Source organism: Erigeron canadensis, chromosome 7 (genome assembly GCF_010389155.1).
Source record: "Erigeron canadensis isolate Cc75 chromosome 7, C_canadensis_v1, whole genome shotgun sequence".
Classification (NCBI taxonomy): Eukaryota; Viridiplantae; Streptophyta; class Magnoliopsida; order Asterales; family Asteraceae; genus Erigeron; species Erigeron canadensis.
The window spans coordinates 17,260,860-17,282,750 of NC_057767.1; the positions used below are offsets into that span (position 1 = coordinate 17,260,860).

The 21,891-nt window shown below is 36.0% G+C and overlaps 1 protein-coding gene across 2 annotated transcripts; it reads left to right on the forward strand.

Annotated features, from left to right (window-relative positions):
• Positions 1–1,177: 1,177 nt before the first annotated feature.
• Positions 1,178–21,165, forward strand: LOC122606833 (peroxisome biogenesis protein 1). 2 transcript variants are annotated; one of them, XM_043779705.1, is made up of 17 exons: positions 1,178–1,406; positions 1,896–2,069; positions 3,121–3,220; positions 3,902–4,324; positions 4,619–5,341; positions 5,993–6,084; positions 6,270–6,343; positions 6,438–6,660; positions 7,527–7,620; positions 7,691–7,845; positions 8,314–8,544; positions 9,035–9,235; positions 18,334–18,459; positions 18,565–18,626; positions 19,461–19,578; positions 19,965–20,249; positions 20,854–21,165. In XM_043779705.1, the coding sequence occupies exons 1-17, from the start codon at positions 1,212–1,214 to the stop codon at positions 20,890–20,892; spliced, it is 3,315 nt and encodes a 1,104-aa protein (XP_043635640.1). In that variant the 5' UTR covers positions 1,178–1,211; the 3' UTR covers positions 20,893–21,165. The 2 variants fall into 2 exon arrangements, with proteins under 2 accessions (XP_043635640.1, XP_043635641.1); XM_043779706.1 differs by lacking the exon at positions 1,178–1,406 and having other exon boundaries at positions 1,983–2,069; positions 3,892–4,324.
• Positions 21,166–21,891: the final 726 nt, after the last annotated feature.

Genomic DNA, 21,891 nt, shown 5'->3' on the forward strand with positions numbered 1-21,891 from the left:
AGTTGAAGCATTTCACCTTGGATTTATCAAAACCTTTAGTGCCATTACTAAAAAATCTTTCAGTTCATCTTCTGACCTTAATAGTTAACATAGCAAACTGCCATTGCAGATCCATTTCTTCTAAGTCATCAGGATCTATCTGATTATAGTCTTCATCAATCAGTGCAGGGTCAAAAACCTTTCCACCAATATAAGCTTCATGAGCCGAACAGAAAGCTGAATAAAGATTCATTCTACCCTCTGCAGAACTCATACTCGTTGGCATAACATGAAATGACTGAGAGTTGCTCTTGACAGTAGAAGCAACATTGTCATAAGCAACATAACCTGCAAGTCCATCTGCATCTACTATTGGTGTAGCTTCAACAACACTTAGAAATGCATTGGTTCCTGAGCTAGTACTTGCTAAATGAACTGAAGTAGCATGATTATCCTTAATTTTTCTCTTCATTTCTCTGTTTTTTAATTTTGAAACCACAGTCTCAAAATCTCATGAACTATATTCTTTGTCATCCTGAAGATAATGAACATATTCAGTCCATATCTTTGGTAGAGAATCCAAGAACTTATCAACTAGCTCTGACTTTGGAGAAAAACTAACACCGTTATCGCAGAATGAAAAATAAAAAACTGCCAAGTTTAAGGTTTTTTTTTGTTGCTATTTTTGCACTTTAGAGACAAAAAGTGCAAATCGTGCAAAGTTCAAGAAAAAAAATGTAATTTTTTAATTTTATTTTTATATGAATCAAAAAACAATCTGATAAGCATAAGCCTCGAGAAAAACAAAACAAGTTATTATTATTTTATTGGGGAAAAGTTAGGTAAAACATGCAGTACCTATCTTAAATAAAGCAATGGAAGTTTATGTAAAATTCAGGGGGAATTTATGTAAAATTCAGGGGTTATGTATGTTTATTAAATTCAAAGGTTTAATATGTAACTTTTTTTAATGTGGCAGTACCTAAGCTTAGGTAAAATCTGCGGTACGGATCATCATTAATCAATTTAACGCATAGGTCTAAAAATGAACGTATTTAACATACAGTATTGCACTACTTCACTTTTTTTTTTTATTTTTCCATATCTCTATTATCTTCCTTTGAGAGGCCACACCAATTAGGTTTTATCGTTTATTTATAATATTATATACATTCTATCCTATATATATATATAAAATATCAGAGCATATCGCAAAATTGCGGGTGTGGAAAATGGAGATGGAAGTAAGATCAGTTGCAGGAATTCAAGGTTGTTACGTTTCATTGCCATTTCATTTTATTCAAACACTCCTCCAATCTACTTCTTCTTCTTTTATAGCTCTTGAACTTCGTTCACTTGCTAATCCTGATGACTTCTGGTATGTCGCCTGGTCTGGCTCTTCCTCTTCTTCCTCTTCCGCTATTCAGGTTCTTTTCTCTAATTGTTTCAATACTACTACTACTACTACTTATTATTGTTATTATTATTTATATATAAAATCAGTGATTGAGATTGTTTTTTTATATTTATATATTTATTATAATATAAATATTTATATTGTGGATAAGCAAATAACTTCTAACAACCACTCGCTTGAAAATGGGAGATGACCGGTACACCAACTTATTTTTAGCAGGCACCGCCAAAAATGCTTTACAGTCAATACGAAGTTCATTTCGTGGTGTACTGATCATCATCCCTTGAAAATCGCTTATTTGCTTTTTAGGAAAGTATTATTTTGCAAGGCAAATAGCCATATGTTTAGACTCTAGGACTCTAGGAGTGCGTATAGCTTATTGAGTAACTTAGTTTGATGGTTTTTATATTCATGTTTATGAAAAATTTGATTCATTTTTCATAAAAAATGAAAAATTTGATTAATTTTTTTTTTTTTTTTTTTTTTTTTGTCTATGCAGATTGCTCAACAATTTGCAGAATGTATTCGTCTGCCGGATCATACAATTGTTAGAGTACGTGCCATTCCTAATCTTCCAAAAGCCATCAGTGTGATGATAGAACCTGATACCGAAGATGATTGGGAAGTTCTAGAGCTAAATGCAGAGCATGCAGAGGCAGCTATTTTAAAGCAGGTGGGGTGGTTACTCGTTATTACAGAGAGTATAGTATGCTATTATATTTTACTTTCGCTGGGTGTGTTATTGCGTTAAATTTATTTCACCAACATCTTGGTTTTGCAAGTGGGGCAATCTTTTTTCTTTTAGCTTCGGAGGTGCTAGGAAGGTATTACATGAGTTACTATTGTGTATTGATGATGCAATTGCAAATTATCCTCCTTAACAATAAGAATGTCAGATTCCCATGTGTCAAAGCAAGTTATTTCGTAATGTAATTGATATGGATCGACTGTTGTTAAGTGCAGTGGTGCAAAGTGTCTATCTTTAATGCTTAATGTCTTTTATTTTAGTATTTCCTTGTGCACCAAGTTTAGGTTTACAACACTTGATTAAATAAGGGCTATGGCCACCTTATTGTTATTCAGTCAGATATTTGGTTAATTGTGGAACCTATAGGAGTGCCTGGAGCTCAAATTCAATATTATTCTTTAACAACCGACTTTAAGCGGCTCTTGTTACTTTCTTATCTTGTGTTTGTTTGATTCTTTGGTGTTACATTGGGATAATTCAGTCTTTTAGGTAAATCTGGTTTACACCGCATCAGTGATAAATACTTAAATGAATACCTAATTTGCAAAATTCATTCATACAAAATTAAATAGTACTGAATTATCGAAATGTGTATTCACTCGAATATAAGACGGGTATATGTGTATACATGTTCTGTTTTTTACGCACAGTCAGTTTTACCGCTGTTGCTAAATACATAGAGTTAAATGGCAGTTTAGAATCACAGCATTGGGGAGTGGAAATTCAAAATTGTCTATAAAGTGATATAACAAACTACACCTTACTCTAACATTCTAGCAATTTGCTCTTAAGGATTTTAATCTTCTTGCCGAGCATTGATCTCATTTTTTTGCTTGTAGGGATATTCGATTTTGATCTTAGGTTAACCTTTAGTAGAAGTAAGAAAAAATTTATTACACTTTGATAGGTACCAGATGGTTATTTCATTAGTATCTCTTCTATTTGACTCTATAATTCATATATTTAACGGCTGCAGGTAGGAATTGTCCATGATGGAATGAGATTTCCTTTGTGGTTGCATGGGCATAAAACTGTTACATTTTCTGTACTCTCAACTGATCCCAAGGAACCAATGGGTGAGCTCACATCTATCGTTTTTTCCTGTAGAAATATATCTGCTATGCTTAGTTAATTTTTAAAAGTAGAGTATGCTATTTATGATGCTAACTTACAATCCTGTTAACAAATGACAACTTTTAAGCATCGAGCTTGACTTCATTTTAGATTACTCATGGTCCTGATATTCTGACACTGTAATAATGGGTCTCTGTTAATTTGTAATGTTGTTATGCGGTCATCGAATACTTGACAGGACCATGTGAACTAGAGGTGGAATTTTCAACCATTTGTATGGAAACATATTTATTCAGGTGGTATGTTATTGGTAACAGGGTGAAAAATAAAAGTTTAGCTAAAACCCAAAAGGGTCAAACCTGTTAAATGGTCAAAGTGGCCTAACATGTAATCAGATGTATATGGAGCTAAAGCTATATTAAAGAAAACCTATTACCATTTTAATCATATAGATGTCATAATTATACTTTAATAAGCGTAGTGTTTACAAGATAGAGAATGGAAAAGAAAGTATTGGTGGATCGACCCAACCCAACTGACCGCAAAACATTATCTGTTTTTGACCCAAGCCCATTTTGACTCATTATCCACCCTGCCCATATTGCCTTCTATAGTGAACATTTCAGACTTTCGGTGGTTGTATTATTATTATGTTACTAACTTCTTAATTAAGTATTGTTCAGTGCAACTTGTGCCGGGGACAGAAGTCTCTGTTGCTCCTAAGAGACGCAGAAAAACCGGAAACTCCATTGTAAAGGCATTACTACGTATTCAAGACGGTGACAACAGATTTCTTCAGAAATGTCAAGTCAATGACACTGAGATGGGGATGATACTCACTTCTGCTGCCTTTATTCATCCAGAAACAGCTGAGTTTTTTTCATTAGATTCTCTTCAAACTATAGTTTTAGAGACAAGGTTGGTTCAAAAGGAAAGCAAGTTAAATCATGAAAATTCAACTCTAAAAGAAGTTAATAAGGGAAATCCATTTGACAAGGACAGTAGACAGGCTATTGTTTGTGTTCTGCTTTCAGATTCTGTGGCTAGAGGACATGTCATGATAGCTCACTCATTACGGTATTATTTGAGAGCGAGCCTACATTCTTGTAAGTTCTGATCTGATGCTTTTATTCTATTATCTTGTTTTATCATTAATTGCGCCTTTTTATTATACAAGTAAAACTTAAATTGGTGGTAGTACTACATGGAATCCAGAATAACAAGCAATCAGAGCTCTCATCTCAGTGCAGTTTTAAGCACTTGTCTTATTCTTTTCTTTTTTCTGGTTGTGCCTGTTTGGTATTTATTGCTGTTGCTGATTAATCTGTGTAAGATCTTTGAGTAAACAAATGTTAGGGTAGATGCAACCATGTAAATATATTGTCCTTTTTATTTTCCAGGGGTACATGTGAAAAGTTGCAATGTAATCGTACAAAAAGACGCCCCTTCATTTCTTCTTTCTCCCTGTCAATTCAAGTTTCTTGGGAAAAAGCTCGCTGAAAATGGCGGTTTTGATAATCTTAATGGCCGCAAGAATCGAGAGCGAGGGAAAATGTTTTTAAAGACAAACTCGGACACCCAATCTGACATGCCTGATTGGTCAACTCATGAGAGAATAATCACAGTCCTTTCAGATGAATCATCAGATCATGAAAATGAAGAAACCCCTGTCAGCTCCAGTACTAGAACTGGGTTACTACATCTTCTGCGTGCATGGATTCTGGCTCAACAAGATGCTATTTTTTCTTTTTCTAAAACAGAATCAAGTTCTATTATTTTGGGAAACAAGACGTTGGTTCACTTTCAGGTTAAAGATCTTGAATTTATAAAACATGTGAAAAAACATGAAGTAAGAAAGAGTGGTGAATCATCAGTGGATATCATGTACGTTATGTCAGTTTCTGAAGACACTGTGAAAAGTGGAGTAGCTTACGAGATTGAATTTTTGGAAAGACACAAGACAAAAGTAAATCAGAAAAGCTTAGATTTTTTTCTACAGAAGTCGTGTTTGGGTGAAGGTTTACCTCTTTATTCTGTTAAAGAAAGGGCATCTGAAAATCGATCTAATATAGAGATATCTTCATTGAGCTGGATGGGCACAACAGCAGCAGATGTAACTAATAGTAGGTACTTTAGCTTTGATTTTCTCACTCTACTGATAATTACGACCGGTGCATAGTTTGGATGTATGATTTTTCATCTTAGTTTTTGATTTTCTCACTCTACTGATAATTACTACTGGTGCATAGTTTGGATGTATGATTTTTCATCTTAGTAGTAGTAACTTACTGTCAATACCAGTGGCTGCAAATCGGGCTGGGTAGTGTGTCAAAGGGTGCCGGTCAAGCGGGTGATTTATTGATTTAATCACTTCGTTGGTGTACCTATTTCATTTTTTACTAGTTTTCTGTATCTGATGTGTGGTTATAAACATATACAGCCTGATTTGACCCATCTACAAATTAAACGATTAGATTGGCATCTCTAGTATGCTCTTGCCCATTCCTATTCAACGAAGTGATATGTCGGGGATGTTGTCAGGATAGTTGATGGCATGTATGTCTACAAACTCATAAAGAGTTGAGTAGATTTCATTACTAATGTTATCTTAATCTTTTATCCTTTTTTATGTGTATTGACAGAAAAGACAAAAGTAAAGCAGTCTTATACTCATGGGCATATTTGATAATATAAATAACATATATTTGACTCTGAACCAAATATTGAACCTGTGTTTCTATCTGACAAAGTGACAAAGTGCTTTCTTTCTGCAGGATTGATGGTGTTATTGTCCCCTACCTCTAGCACGTTCCTAAGTACTTATGATCTCCCTTTTCCAGGACATGTGTTGATCTATGGACCTCCTGTTAGTACTCTTACATTTACAGTATCCTATAAAAGAAACAACATTTAACATATAACTACCATAGCTATATTATATCTAACCTTCAAGCTGACATGCATATTTTCGGTTTTGAGAAAAAAATAATGGTAGAATTTAATCAAGGAAGGCTTTTAGAATAACAGTGGATCTGTTTCTTTATATGTCAGGGTTCTGGTAAGACGTTATTAGCCACAACTGTTGCAAAAACTATTGAAGAAGATGATAGTGTCTTGGCACACATGTAGGGTATTATGTGACTTCTGTAGCTACAATGACATTATTATTATTATTTTTATTTTGTTAAGAGTAATCATCTTGGAGGGTTACATCTGCAGAGTTTATGTAAGCTGTTCTAGACTTTCCTCAGATAAGTCCCAAAAAATCCATCAAGCTCTTTCTAGTTACTTAGCTGAAGCATTGGATCATGCTCCTTCTCTTGTGGTACTTGACGATCTTGATAGCATAATAGCATCTCATAATAACTCAGAAGACCTTCACGCTTCATCTTCTTCTACATTGTTATTAGAATTTCTCACAGGCATCTTGGATGAATATGAGGTATCGTTACACCCTACTGTTAATTCATCTGATTTTGATATTCGGTTCTTGTGTTTATCTCAACGATCATTTAAGTGGTAGTTTTTGTGAGTTATATTGGCAGATCCATCTTTTCAATCTTATTATTGAGCTGATTCGGATTATTAATATTCCGAACAGGTCAAATAAACTTTTTAGCCTAAAAGGAACAGGTCAAAAACTTCAAAGTCATCTGATGTGTATCATGCTAAAAATCTCTTAAATAACTTTATTTAAAGATTCAGTATATTATTGTAAATCGTAGGCAGTAATGGTTTTAAGTAAATCTCCATTATTAGAGGGACAACATGGCATATATGTTTGCTTTTTGAACTTCAGGTAATAATAATATTTTCTGAATTCTTGTGATCAGAGAACTTACATTTTTTTGGAAAGAGCTTTGTAATAATATTGTGTTTGTAATCATAACTAATGCATTCGATGTGTTTTTTTATTACATTTTTAAAATAAAAAGGGACAAAATGTTTGAAACTCAACCCTATCCGGTACTAAAAGATGACCTATTCTGAGCCAAACACAGTTTGACCTGTTACTTGACCTGATCGTCTTAACCTATCATGTCACCTCTAGTTAGGTGTAACTAGGGAAGTGGTTATAAGTCTCATACTTATTGTCTATATTGTGTTATGATATATAGCAACAATGCTAGTCTTTATACATTTGAACTAAAGCAATCCCACTCAAAATGTTGCTTGTATATCGAGTTTATTCAATGAATTATTGGTTGTAATATAAATGGCAATATATGTCACCGAATATGTTGTTTAGTAGCTGTACTTCTTTTGAGATTTAATTTGGTAGTAAAAAAATTGTATACACATTTACAGGAAAAGTGTAAGAATTCATGTGGAGTTGGTCCCATTGCATTGATAGCTTGTGTGCAGACCCTAACTAGTATTCCACAGGCCTTGAGCTCTTCTGGTTAGTTACACTCCTCGTATAAGAAGTAGAACTAACTTTTGGCATACTGATGCAAAAAGCTTGATTTCAGGCAGGTTTGACTTCCATGTGCAACTGGCTGCTCCTGCAGCTGCTGAACGTGGTGCTTTACTGAAAAATGAGATTCAGAAACGTTCTTTATTATGTTTTGATGACATTTTGGTGGATGTAGCTTCTTCATGTGATGGATATGATGCATATGATCTGGTATTTGTTTTTTTTTAATCTCATGGATATGTGTTTGGTTAACTATTATTTTTTTAAACCTAATGCACCTTTTTTATTACTAGTGCATTTAAATATGTCTCCTTACCATACAAATGGCAGTTTTGCATTCGGCTAGTTAAAATAAATGATGCAGAAAGAAGCGCAATCAAATGGCTTAAGAAAACTAATGATGAATCAAAGACATAATTGAACCAAAGGGTTCTAAGAGCACAAGTTCTCTATTTTCTTTATATCAGAAAAAACTGATTCTCAACATTCTTCATCCTATTATTTATACTAATTCTAAATTTATTAAAACAAGAAACAAATCAACTCATAATTATCTAAATAAATAAAAAGATAACTTATAAAAATAAAATATAACTTATTAAAATAGAAGATAATCTGGGTCACGGGTCTCCTTCATCAATAAATGAAGGCGAATTAAATGTATTTGAACTTTTGCAGGAAATTTTGGTTGATAGGTCAGTTCATGCTGCTACTGGTCGCTTTGTCTCTGGTGGCTTGACTTTTGGGAGTGACAATAAACCTACTTTGACAAAGGATGATTTTCTACAAGCAATGAAGGGGTTTTTGCCGATAGCCATGCGTGATATTACTAAGTCTGCTTCCGAGAAGGGCCATGGAGGCTGGCAGGATGTTGGTGGTCTAACTGAAATTCGTAATTCTATCAAAGAGGTACATACTTCTTTTTGTATAGCGACTTTCCACGGTACGATCTCGAGTTAAAGTTTTGTATGTAACTTGGATGTGGCTACATGAGCGGGTCGGGTAATGGGTCATAACGAGTTTTCTTTAAAATTTAGAAAGTTCTGTAATAGCTGACGTGTCTGTTATTGCTTCAAAAGTTATTTTTGTATAATTATAATCTATGTTTTTGGATAAAAAGTATTTAGGAGGTTAATTTTCAACCATTTTGGCCCAGTTGACCAGTTCCTCTTTTAGACAATTTTATGATTTGATCTATCTGAGATGAAACACAACCCCAAATCTTTAATGACACATAAGCAATCATATGAATTGTTACATGTCTAATCTTTTTTGGGTCAACGAGCCATGTTAGCCACCCTTTCCACGTGTCTAGTTACTTTTGTACGATATATCCAAGTTCATAATTTTTAACTTATGCTTTCTTGTATGCTTATATATATATATATCACCATGTCAGATGATTGAACTGCCTTCAAAGTTTCCAATGATATTTTCACAAGCTCCTCTACGGATGAGGTCTAATGTTCTCTTATATGGTCCTCCTGGTTGCGGTAAAACACATATTGTTGGTGCTGCTGCTGCTGCATGTTCACTACGGTTTATCTCTGTGAAAGGACCCGAGCTGCTGAATAAATATATCGGTGCTTCTGAGCAAGCGGTAAGTTATGCACCAATTCAGACCCCTATATGTAATTCTTAGTGTTTTTTTTTTAATTTTTTTTAATTTTATTTTTTTTATTTCTTATAATAAGCAGACAGGCTATAATAAATTATTTGCATTTTCTCTTATGCAATGTATAGCCCATCTTGATCTCTAGAATACAATGAGACCCTTATCTATAATTAACAGAAGGCCTATAGTAAACTATATGCATTTTCCTATGCAATGTCTAGCCATCTTTATCTCTAAAATATAACGGGACAACAATTAGTGAGCAGTTAGGAGAACATAGGCTTATGACAATGTACAAATCCGAGCCTCTATAGTTCATTTTAGAGAAGTTCTTGAATATCACTTGTATTGATTATAATGAGATTTCACTTTTGGGTGAAGTTATTCGATAATTTAGGAATCAAGTAATCAGTTTTGGATAATTATTCAAATATTTGGATAATTATTCAAATACATGCTGCTGAAAATATATATATATATGGGCAAGTTATTTAGAGTCTAACTTATTTTGAGTCCAAAAAGGGTCCATATAACTTACACATGTGTAAGTTAACTTATGCATGTGTAAGTCGTGGTGGCGATGGTCGCCGTCGCCGGAAAATCATGGTGGTGGTCGGAGATGATGGTGGTAGTGCTTACACATGTGTAAGTGGTGGTAGCGGTGGTCGCCGTCGCCAAAATCATGGTGGTGGTCGGAGATGATGGTGGTGGTGGTAGGAGGTGGTTGGGATTTGAGGAGATGAAAGAAAATCAATGGACCCTTTTTGGACTCAAAATAACGTTTCCATATATATATATATATAGGGGTTAGCATAGCTGCATAAATCATTTTCCCATATATATATAATATATAAGAAATATTAAGATGCCAATGTGGGGTTAGCCCATTTGGTAGAAAGGCCCTTGCCTCTTGGGTTATAGACCAAGGTTCAAACCGTGGCATGGTGTTATTTAGTAATATTTGGGGTAGCTTAGCATTAGTGTAAGATTTGCCGTTAAACAAAAAATAAATAAATAGTAAGATTACTTATTTACCCCCTTTGTTAACCATACTTTTGACGTTAACAATTATAGATGTTTAGAGTAATTGAAACTAGATAGGATACTTTATATAGTTGGTGTAGGGTATATTATTGAACATTTATTAGAAGGCTAAATATTAGGAACAGACATTCAGTTACCCCACTAGGATAACTATCTACTCTTGTCTATATACTTCATATCTGTACTCAATAGACATGCACGTGGATATTATGATACAAACCCATCCCATAATAGGCTCGTATCATACCATAAGCTAGGCTAGGTGTAGAACTCAATTTCAAAAGCAAGTTCAAAGCAGGAGGGGACACATAGGCTTATAAACCACCAACCAATCCCATACTTGGCAGATGTGAGATCATATCAATGCCCCACCCTTAAAGAGCCAACGTCTTTGTTGGTTACGGCTATGCCGGTCACGGTTGGCACCCTTTTCCTTGGGTCCAAGCCACTACTCCATAGACAAAATTCTGAGCGTTGGAACCTCGAAAGGTAAGGCTGGCTCTGATACCAATTGATACGAACCCATCCCATAATAGGCTCGTATCATGCCATAAGCTAGGTGTAGAACTCACTCTCAAAAACTAGCTCAAAGGAGGAGAGGACATCTAGGCTTATAAACCACCAACCAATCCCATACTTGGCCGATGTGAGATCATATCATATTACCTCTCACTCTGACTTCAGTTGACGAATTATACGTTGTCATATTCTGAATTTGAATACTTCAACTATATATAAAATGTTTGTTTTTTGTCATTTAATCCATTAACATCCTAGAAAATCAGAATATTTTAACACGGATGATTACCTAATTGAGAATATTTATTATCACATAATCAATCTCAATACACCATGACAACCCTTTTAGTTTGTTGGCCATTTGTATTGTTTTAGAAAAAGATGAATCAATATTAATGAAAGGAGGCAACTTTTCATAATTGAGATGCGCTCCTGGTGAAGCAACACGATTGTTCTAGGGACATGATGGTTTGGAAATAACTGTCATGTGGCATAGTATAAATAAGTCATATTTAATCGTTATTTTGTAACCCCGATCGTAGAAAACAATAATGATTATTGTTCGATCATAATAGAACCAACTCTTGCAAATTCGTGTTATTTTGATCTTGTGGAGTAATTCCTGTGATCCAAACATGGTATTCAACCCGAATACTCAAAGTGTTTCAAGATATTGGTTCCAATTCGGAATAATCGATGGAGAAGATCAAAATTATTCTTCGTTTGTTTTCATTCTGCAACAGGGATGAAAACAGGGGTTCACGAAGAAATTGTGGCCGTTGGGTGTGTCATATAAGCTGGAAGTTTGAGAAGGGATGTATGCCTTGGGTCTGTTTGAGAGTTACGAAACCAGAATTATCTTTTTTGTTGTTACATATGTTCGATTGTGAGGGTCGTTTATGGGTCGTTTCTTCGTTCAAGCATAAGATACGGAAAAAGAGTGCAACGTATTTGCGGAAGGATCATGTTCAAGGGGGCTTTTTTTGTGATGTTGGTCTGGCGTGACTGCAAGAAGAAACAGACAAGGAGATTTTTGTTCGATGCCTTAGTTGTGACTAGCGATAAGAAGAGAAGCAAAGCAAAAGAACAAAAGTAATATAAAAGGTGTTGTAGTTAGTGTGATATGAACAGTTGGCAAGGAAAAAACAAACGGCCGTGTGATATGAATCTATAGGAAGAAGATGGGCCTAATGAGTCCATATGTTTAAGGGCTGAATGGGTCAAGGGTTAAGTGTCGTTCTAATAATTAATTATTAATTATAGTAATGTCTTGGTGGGCAAGTTAGGTCATGTCAAGTGGTACTTTAAATAAGGCGACAACCAATTGTTTAGGGTATGGAAGAAAACTATTAATTGTTCTTAGGAACTAGGGGCTACTGGGCATTAATCCAGATTATCTATCTTTTTTCTTGTTCTTTCTTTATTTTTGGTTTGATACACATCAATTGGTATCAGAGCTAGCCCTACCTTTCGAGGTTCTAACGCTCGGAGTGGTGGCTTTGGGCCCATGGAGAAGGGTGCCAACCGTGACCAACATAGCCGTGACCAACGAGGACGTTGGCTCTTCAATTGGTGGGGCATTGATATGATCCTACGTCGGCCAAGTATGAGATTGGTTGGTGGTTTATAAGCCTAGGTGTCACATCCTTCTTTGAGCTAGCTTTTGGGAGTGAGTTCTACACCTAGCTTGTGGCATGATACAAACCTATTATGGGATGGGTTCGTATCAATTGGTAATTGATATGTATTAGGCCCCGAAAACAGCTATATATGAAGAACACGACAATATATTGATAACTGGATAGGCTCTAGTAGCCCGATTTTGGATTAATGCCCCAGCAGCAGCCCTAGTTCCTAAGAACAATGTTAATATAATTCTATACCTAAAAACAGTGGCCTATGGCCTTATTTAAATAGACAGACTTCTTAACCTAACTTGACCACTAGTAAATAATAATAATAACTAATAATAATAATTAATAATAATCTTAGACGACCCTTAATCCCCTGGCCCATTCGGCCCATTAAATTCTTCACCCTAATTCATATCATTACTCCCGCCCCCAAAAACACCTTGTCCTCAAAGTGTTGCTTTGAAAAGTTGCCTCTAGTAATTCTAGGATCCCATGGGTAGTCATCTTCAATCTTCGGCCTTCGGCCACCATGTGAATTATATGACCCAAATTGATTGTCATTACTCGTGTGTTATCTCTTCGATCCCCCTCCACTACCCGTTTTAAACCTTCCCTTTGAGTACCTTGGCAACTAAATTTCTGCTCCGATGTCTGTTGTTTTTGAAAAGCAACATCCATGGCAGCATGTTTCTGACTTTCAAAAGCAATATCCATGACAACATGTTTCTGATCCAAGCCCCTGATTTCTGTTTTTGTGTCACTCAACCAACCTTGTGACATTTTATTAGCATGTTGTAGTGAATTAAGATAACCAGGAATTTCTATAAGACACCCTTCTGCTTCAATCTTGTTGTTCAGAGGCAACTCAAATTGCAACATCTTCTCAATTCTATCCTCCATCTCGCATTCCCTCATCCCTTGGCCACTAAGTTCCGGTTGTCCAAGGGTATTGGGTTTAATTTCCTCATCATGGGACTCGCATTCAACATGCTTTTCTTCCACCATTCAACATGCTTTTCTTCCACCACAGGCTGCTGTAAATCTGTCCCATCAGATTTAGATGTGTTTTCTTCTCCTGATGCCTTGAATGGAAACCGATTCCTCAACAATGCCATGATCTCAGCATGAATGTGATCCATCCTAGCCTTTGAAGCCGCAAGTGACTGCTGAAAATCAGCATACACAAGAGCGACTGGCTGTGATCCCATCTTATCCTTCAATATCACAGGGGTTGATTTTGGTGGATTCATGGTGGGAACGGTTGGTGTAACACCTACCTGTTCGATAGAATCCAAAAATGGCTTCACCCGATTCCTCAAAATATCCAAGGTTTTAGCATGACTCTTTGACCTATCTTCCTTCTGAGTTGTATCTCCTCTTTGAGCTCCTGCACATTCTGATCAATTCCCATATTCAAACCAAACCACAAGTTGCAGAATCGATGTTGTGGTTGTTAAACCAGCGGTGATTGATGAGGATCAGTTTAATGTTGATCCTATCAAACCTACAACTATCATCGGGGTGTCAGAAGAATTAGGTCATAAGTTCATTGAAAACGATGAGGCTACTTGGGTGCCAGGTGAGATTGCCTTGCTGAAAGTTTTACCTCATACACCATACACCATACACCTCATATGAAGTTGAAGTGGCAGTTTAATGATTTTATCGAGCAATCTTCAAAATACTCGACTTGTTATGGGCTTAAGGTATGGTTGGAAGACAAATCCATGATTGAGTTTGTGTTACAACAATATAATCTGCAAGCTTTGGAATTTCAAGTCATCATATGGGATCCGGGAATAACCTGAATCAATTTTTGAAGCCACACCTTGAGGACAAGATGCGTTTTGGGGGCGGAGTAATGATATGAATATGTAGGAAGAAGATGGGCCTAATGGGTCCAGATGTTTAACGGGGGCTGAATGGGTCAAGGGTTAAGTGTCGTTCGAATAATTAATTATTAATTATAGTAATGTCTTGGTAGGCAAGTTAGGCCATGTCTAGTGGTACTTTAAATAAGGCGACAGCCAATTGTTTAGGGTATGGAAGATTATTATTAGTTGGTCTTAGGAACTAGGGGCTACTGGGGCATTAATCCAGATTATCCATCTCTTTTCTTGTTCTTTTTTTATTTTCTGGTTTGATACAAATCTTGTAAGTAAGTAAGTAACTACTCAGTGCCGCCTTCCGCGGGTTTTGAGCCCCAATACCTCGACGGTGTATGGGGGAGGTTAAGATGTAGACAGACCTTACCTCTACCTAAGTAGAGAGGCTCTACCTAAGTAGAGAGGCTGCTTCCAGTTTCTACCTAAATGGTAGAAAAGGCCCTCCAACCTTTGCATGGGATGAGGATCGAACCCATGTTTGATACACATCTTGACGGGTGTTAATTAAATGTTGAAGCCCGTTAACTTTGGTGGTTTTTTTTTTTCGTTTGTCATTAGGGCTGAAAATCGGGAATTTGTGACTGAAAGGTTTGACTGTTTGGATTTTTGGTACTTGGGGAAAATCCGAAGAAGAAGGATAAAGAATGGGAAGCTTTGTGGGATACAAAGGGTAAAAAAGCTAGAGGGATGAATACATTGAGTTTGATGAGAAACGTGGCTTATAACATCATGTTTGACACCCCGCTAGTGGTAAGATGTCGCCGTTGTCAATTATGAGGCTCTAATAGGGCCGTCTGTTTGCTGACTAGTGCGGTCATCTGTTTGCTGACTAGTGGGGTCTAATAGGGCCATCTGTTTGTTGACTAGTGGGGTCTAATAGGGCCATCTGTTTGCTGACTAGTGGGGTCTAATAGGGCCATCTGTTTTCAAACCATAATGTTACCGTAGTGGAAAGTGTTCCTCTAAGACCGTGTTGGAGTCATCAAAGACTCTAATAGGGCCATCTGTTTGCCGACTAGTGGGGTCTAATAGGGCCATCTGTTTGCTGACTAGTGGGGTCTAATAGGGCCATTTGTTTGCTGACTAGTGGGGTCTAATAGGGCCATCTGTTTTCAAACCATAATGTTACCGTAGTGGGAAGTGTTCCTCTAAGACCTTGTTGGAGTCATCAAAGACTTTAATAGGGCCATCTGTTTGCTAACTAGCGGGGTCTACTCCAACTAGGTATATTATGGTTTGAAGTTTGACTTGTTTGTTGAGCTGGACCTGTACTTCTGTTCCATGTGTTTTTGGATTACTTGTTGCTCAAGATTTTGATTGCTGTGTTTTTGTTGGTGACTTGTTTTCTCGCAAGGCCTTTAGGCGGGAGATTGTCAGGATTTTGTTAAGGCCTTGGGCTTTATTAGCAAGAAACCCTAGACTTATATATATATATATATCCTAGCTTATGCATTGTAATTTTTGTACTGAGCTTAATAAAAAACCCTAGTTGCATCTACCCATTGTGTGAGATACCTCGTTAATTCTCGTGTTGTTTATTGCTTCCGCTGTGCAACCTGTTCCCAACAGTCAGATGAGCGGATCAGCGATTGATCAAGATTTACAGAAATGATTTAGTTTTGGTGTGTTGTATGTTTGTGACAAGAAGGAATTGCATAAAGGTTGTTTTTGTTATCTTGTGCGGCGTGATTAGTAAAACAGAGTATAGAATATGTAACAAGATTGTATATTCATTGTTGTGTGTAAAAGAGTACAACAGATCCTATATATATACATAGATCTATACAAGAGCATATCGAAGGATGACAGTTATCTAATCAGGGAATATGAAGAATGCTAGGGCCTTAAATGTACTCTTTAATGTACTTTGTTATACCGAATAATACTCCCTGCAAGCTAAGGCTAAGGCCGGGGACCAACTCTTAGCTTGGATTTTAAGAACAGAAAACAGTCGGATTGCAGCGGCTTTGTAAACACATCAGCAATTTGAACATGTGTCGAAATGAACGGAACATATAACTTTTTTTGAGCAACTTTCTCCCGTACAAAGTGAAAATCTACTTCCACGTGTTTTGTTCTAGCATGAAAAACCGGATTAGCAGACAAGTATGGTTGGGATCTGGTCGTGTGACACTAGTAGCAGCATCTTCCTTCCAAGAAGAAGTTCCTGGAGAGGAAATGGTTGAAGGTGGACAGGGAATATTCCCGTCAACATAGCCAAATAAACTGTGTGTAGCAAGAAAGGGCTGGATCATAAGTTTCCATTGACCATAGTTTGTAGGAGATAAAGTGAAACCAAACTTGTGAGAGTTATGGGCAGTTTTCTCAATAGAGGTAAAGGCTGTAAGTTGATCAGCCATTGTAAGATTGAATATCAAATAATTTTTTGTGTTGTTTGTTTTTCTGTTGAATGTGACAGCAAAGAGCAAGGGCAAAACCCTTGGCTCTGATACCAAGTAAAATAGAGTATAGAATACGTAACAAGAATATATATTGATTATTGTGTGTAAAAGAGTACAGCAGATCCTATATATATAGATCTATACAAGAGCATATCAAAGGATGACCGATGACAGTTATCTAATCAGGGAATATGAAGAATGCCAGGGCCTTAAATGTACTCTTTAATGTACTTTATTATACTGAATAATAGAAGGAAAAGAGTGTTTGTGAGATACAAACTTGAAGAAAGGAAAAGTGATGTTGATATTCGTGTGATATGCACTAATGTCGACAAAGAAAAGTTTGGGCTGTGTCTTGTGTGAAATATTCATGTTACCGTTAGGGCAAAAGAATAGAGTGTTTGTGAGATACAAACATGAAGAAAGAAAAAGTGATGTTGATATTCGTGTGATGTGCACGGATGTCGACAAAGAAAAGTTTGGGTTGTCTTGTGTGAAACATTCATGTTGACTGTGAAGGCAAGTTCGAGAAGAGCGGATCAGTGATTGATCAATAGGGAAAAGGGCGTGAAGCCAATATCGTGTGAAACGATATGATAAAAGAAATCAAGTGATTTGATTTGTATTAAGAAAATGCCGATCAAGCACTAATATTGCGCGAAGCAATAATCAAGGGAGATTATGAAGAAAATTTGAACGACATCTTGTGAGAAACAACGGTGAATACAAGAAGTTTAACGTGTTAAACATTCATGATGGAGTGATATGGTCAAACTATGAAGGAATCAATAAGCAACTTCGTGACTCGGATTAGTCAAGAAATTGTGAAAGCCGTTGGGTAAAGCAACTTCGTGTGAAGAACAAAAGTTTGTGTGAAGCGATGTTTGTATGAAGCAAAGATCAAGAAGAACAAGACTTAAACAATTAGGGTGGAAGTGGGGAACTGTTGGCCATTTGTAATCTTTTATATCTTGTTAGTATAGTTGTATTAGTTGCAATAGTTTAGGGACTAAACACATAAATATTGTTTTAGAAAAAGATGGTGTTCATGAAAGGAGGAAACTTTTCAGAATTGAGACACTCCTGGTGAAGCAACAAAACCGGTTCAAGGGACATGATGGCATGGAAATAACCTTCACGCGGCATAGTATAAATAAGTCATAATTGTTTGTTATTTTGTAACCTCGAATGTACAAAACAATAATGATTATTGTTTGATTATAATGGAACCAATTCTTGGAAATTCTTTTTAATTTGATCTTGTGGAGTGATTCCTGTTATCCCACACAGTTTAGCACCTGTCAGTATATTTTGGTGTTTTATGATCCCTTATTAGCTAACCCTCCCTGATCCAATTACAACATATGGGATGTTTTAGAAGCATGTTTACCAGGTGTAAAGCCTTTTGCCCAAAAGATGTTTTAGAAGCTGTGCAAAACTCTCTAGAAGCTGTGCAAAACTCTCTTCACATTAAACATGCTTAAAACAAGTCGTATATCTTAGATTGCAATATCTATTTCTGTTAAATCTTTTTTAAGCACTGAAGACATTATTTGTGTGTTTATGGAATGTTGTTGATGTGGATCGTTTAATTGCAGGTACGTGATATATTCTCAAAAGCAGCAGCAGCAGCCCCATGCCTCCTCTTTTTTGATGAATTTGACTCAATTGCTCCAAAAAGAGGTCATGACAATACTGGGGTGACCGATCGAGTTGTTAATCAAGTTAGTTTATTTTATACTATTCAATTCATAGTCTTGAACTCTTGATACAAATTATGTTTCCTTTTGACTACTATGCTGAATGATGTTTGTATCAAATCTTCCCAGTTTTTAACAGAGTTAGATGGCGTTGAAGTGTTAACTGGAGTATTTGTTTTTGCTGCCACTAGGTTAGTGGTTCTTTGGTTATTTATTTTTCCATGACATAATTTACTATATGAATCCCGATCTAAAAGTAAATCTGATCCCTAATTTCTATCTAAAGCAAATATATCTAATACGTAATTACTTAGCTAAAAATAAGATGATAACTCTTACTTATCCATAAATAAGAGTTCTGGAAGAATGTTCTTGATATCATTTTCATATGATTTGTTAAAAGTTTTGCACGAAATTTTGGTGAGGTGTTTTTATACATTATGAGACTAGCTGTTTCTCCACGCTTACAAAATCTCTTTTTTGTTGTGATTTTTACCCCGAATGAAGTCTTTGTAGGCTATAAGTCCCTTTTTTGTTGAGTGTTTGTGACATTTTGATCCCATATGTGACTAATGTTTTCGTTCTCTGTATGCCCAAAACTGGAGTCGACTTGGACTTTTAAACATCCAACAATTGCATTTCATCATCAAAAAGAACAAGTAGATTATATAAATAGGTAATGGAAATGGATCCCTTTTCAGGCTAGCTGGGGTAAGGTCTTTGGCTTTGATGTGATTGGCCTAACCGGTATACCCGTGGTCATATCTTAGACTTTTTCCTGGCCATCTCAAGATGTTAGCCCAATTACGGATGAATCAGCGTCACTTCTGAGATCTTTAGGATGCCTTACCACTTGGCCTTTCCAATATATGGTATTAATTGATTTAGAAAAAAAAAAAAGCTCCTATGGGTATCTGTAGCTAAAGAAACTAATTTTGAATTTGGCGTTGAACTTTCAAAATAAAAAAATTAAATTTATTTAAGGGTTTGGATATTAAATCAGTTAATACTTTTTGGATTTACAGTAGACCTGATTTACTCGATGCTGCCTTGCTGCGACCTGGTAGATTAGATCGTCTACTTTTCTGCGATTTTCCGTCACCGCAAGAGAGACTGGATATTCTTATTGTTCTTTCCAGAAAGGTACGAAATAATTTCGACCCATGTAAATGGGTAACTTAAAGATTTTAACTAAAACGTAAATGTTTCAAATCAGTCTAATGGATTAAAAGTAATTTAAAGAGTATTCAAAGACAATGTATCCCAGATGGCTTTATTAAAGTAAAGTGTAGATTATTGTATTAATATAGTTTGTGTAATCATATCTACACCTTATTTATATTTAATACTTTATAGAAGTGTGTTTGCTGTCTGGCTGACTTAAACCATTTTAATCAGCAGTTTAAAGATCTGTTTTGAGCTATAATCCAACCCTTGTCCTCCCATTTGCCACCTCTAAGGTTATGAATTGTACATATATGTACTTGCTATATGATGCATGATCTCATTCTAGAGCTTTTGATTATCAGCTACCATTGGCTAAAGACGTCAATTTGGAAACTACAGCTCAAGTGACAGAAGGATTTAGTGGAGCAGATCTCCAAGCTCTCTTGTCAGATGCACAGCTGGCAGCCGTTCATGATCATCTAAACAGTCAAGACGCTCACAAGCCTGGGATTATGCCGCTGATTACTAATACCCTCTTACAGTCGATTTCCACCAGTGCACGACCTTCAGTTTCAGAAGCTGAAAAACAGAGATTATACAACATTTATGGCCAGTTCTTGGATGCTAAAAGATCTGCTGCTGCACAGGTCTTTCCCTTCTCTTTCTCAAACTTGCAACAATGTGATTTGATCATAATTCTTTCAATTCTCGGACAATGTATGATTCTATCGAAAGTTACAATATGGACGTATTGGACAACAGATCAAACTGGTATATTGCAATGTATAGTCAGGTTACCTATTGCAATGTATAGTCAGGTTGAGTCCACCACTAAACTTTTTGTTCAAAAAGTTTGTATATACCTTCAAAATTTTAGTTTGCTAAATATGATTACAAAAGTTAAATGGTCTCAATACTAATTTTGTTTCTGAACGGAATGATCTAGAATCTTTTAAACTTACAAGTACACCATTGGCTATTTTCAACCTGTTCGACGACCTGTTTGACCCGTAAGAGAGGAAATATGGTCTGGATCTCCCTACATATAAGTGAATATGTCGAACCTCTAACATGTGTACTAAAGGTTATGGTACACGTAGAAAGATTTTTGAGGTTAATTGATGCCAAATGGAAAATGTAAATCAAATTTAATTTCAAAAGCAGTCTGGTTGACCTTTAAAGTTTAAGTGCTAATTTTTCCTGGTATATGCATCTGGCTAATTCGACTTCATATACCGACCTTTTATGCAGTCGCGGGAAGCTAAAGGGAAAAAAGCAACCCTAGCATGAGGATTGGCCAACCACTACTTTATGTAATTTGAGGAAATTCAACAGATTGATTTTCAGCTTCAAGGCTTTCAAATGCATCAGAAGGGCGACCAACTTTTTATGCATAGCGGTAGCTGCCGCCGAATTAATCTAATGGTATTTCTGTAGGCTTATAAAGCTGTAAATTTAAGATTATAGAACCCAACTGACATTTCAATTAAATGAGTTATCTTAGAATGGATTATAACTGCTTGAAAGATCATAATAAGAAGATGCCTCTAGAATTTCGGTGTATACTTAGATACATATAGTCTTGATTATTGTTAAAAAAATATACTCTCCACGGCATATTACTCATCTAGACTATTTTAACTCAGTTTCCATTTTTGGAGATCTTAGTAGAGAGTAATGCATGGTTTAAATGGCATGTGCTGTTCATTAGATTAGTTTTAGATCGCTAAGATAGATAAAACTTCATATAAAGCGTGATCAAAAGAGGCTTTAAAGAATTTGGGAGATCAACGGGGACAGGGATTTCCCAGCATGAGTTTCTTCTGGAATTGGAGTTGGCTATATGAAGAGGCATGTTGCTGAGTCCAAATTTGCCGTTAAAAAAAAATCATCATATGTTATGCCTAGTTACACCAGAATAGTGCGTCATTTTGAAATTTTTGGTATATCAAGATGTAGTGTGAACTATAATTTAACACCCGAGAAGCCGAGACCCATGACTGACTTATTTCTTTCATGTAGTTTTGTATAAAATGAACAAGTCGACCTCTTTCATGTAGTTTTGTATAAAATGAACAAGTCCCTTTGGTCTGACTGTAAAAATAGATCTTTAGCGTATGCGTTAGTATGCGTTAAATTGCTCATTTTAGTGTGTGAAAATTTCATTACATCACCCTGTGATTTGCCATTTTATTATATCTACATAGCCCATCTCATCTCCTATATAATCACGAATACCCATAAGCAATCAAGATATCATTAAGGGAAATTATATGAAAACTATGTTTT